Source organism: Myotis lucifugus, unplaced genomic scaffold (assembly GCF_000147115.1).
Source record: "Myotis lucifugus unplaced genomic scaffold, Myoluc2.0 scaffold_832, whole genome shotgun sequence".
In the NCBI taxonomy this organism is placed as follows: domain Eukaryota; kingdom Metazoa; phylum Chordata; class Mammalia; order Chiroptera; family Vespertilionidae; genus Myotis; species Myotis lucifugus.
The window spans coordinates 199549-201631 of NW_005871880.1; the positions used below are offsets into that span (position 1 = coordinate 199549).

At 62.8% G+C, this 2083-nt stretch overlaps 1 protein-coding gene across 1 annotated transcript in view; it reads left to right on the top strand.

Annotated features, from left to right (window-relative positions):
- LOC102437166 (calponin-3) overlaps positions 1–1840 on the top strand; it is a 4194-nt gene extending 2354 nt beyond the window's left edge. Inside the window, 2 exon segments of the mRNA XM_006109582.3 lie at positions 114–270; positions 834–1840. Of these exon segments, the coding sequence (XP_006109644.3) occupies positions 114–270; positions 834–1181 (505 nt within the window). The 3' untranslated portion in view covers positions 1182–1840.
- Positions 1841–2083: the final 243 nt, after the last annotated feature.

Genomic DNA, 2083 nt, shown 5'->3' on the forward strand with positions numbered 1-2083 from the left:
GCCTTTATAGCCGTGAGTTGTTGGAATCCTTCCTGTAAACCCGCCCTTCAGAGGGCGGAGGAGACTGCGCCCTGAAGGATGCGGCGTCCGGGAACTGATGCCGGTTTTATTTGTAACTTAAAGATGGGGACCAACAAGTGCGCCAGCCGGGCGGGGATGACTGCCTACGGGACCAGGAGGCACCTGTACGACCCCAAAATGCAGACGGACAAGCCCTTTGACCAGACCACGATCAGCCTGCAGATGGGGACCAACAAAGGGGCCAGCCAGGTAAGGGGGCCGCGCCCCGCCGTCGGGGCCCAGCGCAGAGCAGCTGCTGCGGGGTGTGGGACACGGAACAGGAGGTTCCTTCCAGGAGGAGGTTTTGCTGGGAAAGCACAAGAGTGACAGGACTCCTTCTGCAGCCACACTGTGCGCGGCTCCTGCTTGGTTGGCGGTTAGAACAGCCGGCCTTCCTACCTTCCCAGCGGGAAACTGAAAGGCTACCAGCTCCAAGCACATGGCTCCTTCCAGTGCTCCGCCACTCATGTGTGTGTGTGTTTTTTTTCTTTTCATTGATTTCAGAGAGAGGAAGGGAGAGAGAGAGAGAGAGAGAGAGAGAGAGGTAGAAGCATCAATGATGAGAGAGAATCCTACTGGGGATGGAGCCCGCACCCCGGGCCTCTGCCCTGACCGGGAATCAAGCCGTGACCTCCTGGCTCAGAGGTTGACGCTCAGCCATGAGCCCCGCTGGCCCGGCCGCTATTGTCCCTTCTGCCCCCGCCCATCACTTGTAACTGTTCCCGAGAGAGCAGCCCTGAGCCGCGGTAACCTCTGTCCTTGCCCCGTCCCAGGCGGGGATGCTGGCGCCGGGCACCCGGAGAGACATCTACGACCAGAAGCTCACGCTGCAGCCTGTGGACAGCTCGACCATCTCCCTGCAGATGGGCACCAACAAGGTCGCCTCGCAGAAGGGCATGAGCGTGTACGGGCTGGGGCGGCAGGTCTACGACCCCAAGTACTGCGCCGCCCCCACCGAGCCCGTCATCCGCAACGGCAGCCAGGGCACGGGCACCAACGGCTCCGAGGTCAGCGACAGCGACTCCCAGGCCGAGTACCCCGACGAGTACCACGGCGGGTACCCCGACGACGACCCCCGCGAGTACCAGTACGGCGACCCCGGCCTCGGCCTCGATTACTAGGCGCGGAGGCGCCGTCCTCCGTCGCGGTCACTCCGTGGGCGCCCGGCCAGCCCTGAGTGACGCTCTCCGCCCTCCTGAACCCTAGTGCGCTTCCTGTACCTGAAGGAGAGGCTGCCTCACACCCCTCCTCCTCCGCCCGCCTCTCCCTCCGCAGCTCCTTTCGGCTGGGCAGGCCAGCCTGCAGCGACGTGACCCCTGGCGCTGGGGCGAAGGGAGCCCCGGGGGGCGCGGGTTCCTCCCGACAGATCTCTGCATCCTCACACTCTTTACGGAACTGGTGTTCGCAAGCAATAGGAGGCTTTTCTCTTACATTAGTGTCTGGCTCCTCCGTGGGAGACTAAACCCGTGCTTAGCGCTCAGGCGCCCGCCAGCTAAACCGAGAAGACGCAGCGTGTCAGCCACTCGCGACTGATGCCCACGGTGTGGGTCGCGGGTGGAAATGCAGGCACGGTCCGCGCTCTGGGGACGCCCGAAGTCGCTCCCACCGGCTCGGGCGGCTCCGTCGCTGCAGACGCGCGGGTCTGACGGCGCGGCCCTTCCTGTTGTGCCAACGTATCGGTGTAGACTCGCTCTGTTTCAACTGTATTTATTGCTGCATTTCTCAGCATAAACTTATCCCAGTGTATTTTTTATAAATAAATATTTTTTTTGAACATTCACATGAGCCAGCAGCTGGTTATGTTAAGGACTCCTCCCCAGGGTCTGTGGTCAGTCGCTGCCTTAACATTTCTCTCCTCAACCCTCACCACAGCGCACTCTGCTTGGGAGGGGCCGGCAGGATGGGGGACCAGCAGGATGGGGGGGCCCGGCAGGATGGGGGGCCAACAGGATGGGGGGCCGGCAGGATGGGGGGCCGGCAGGGTGGGGGCCTGGCAGGATGGGGGGCCCAGCAGGATGGGGGC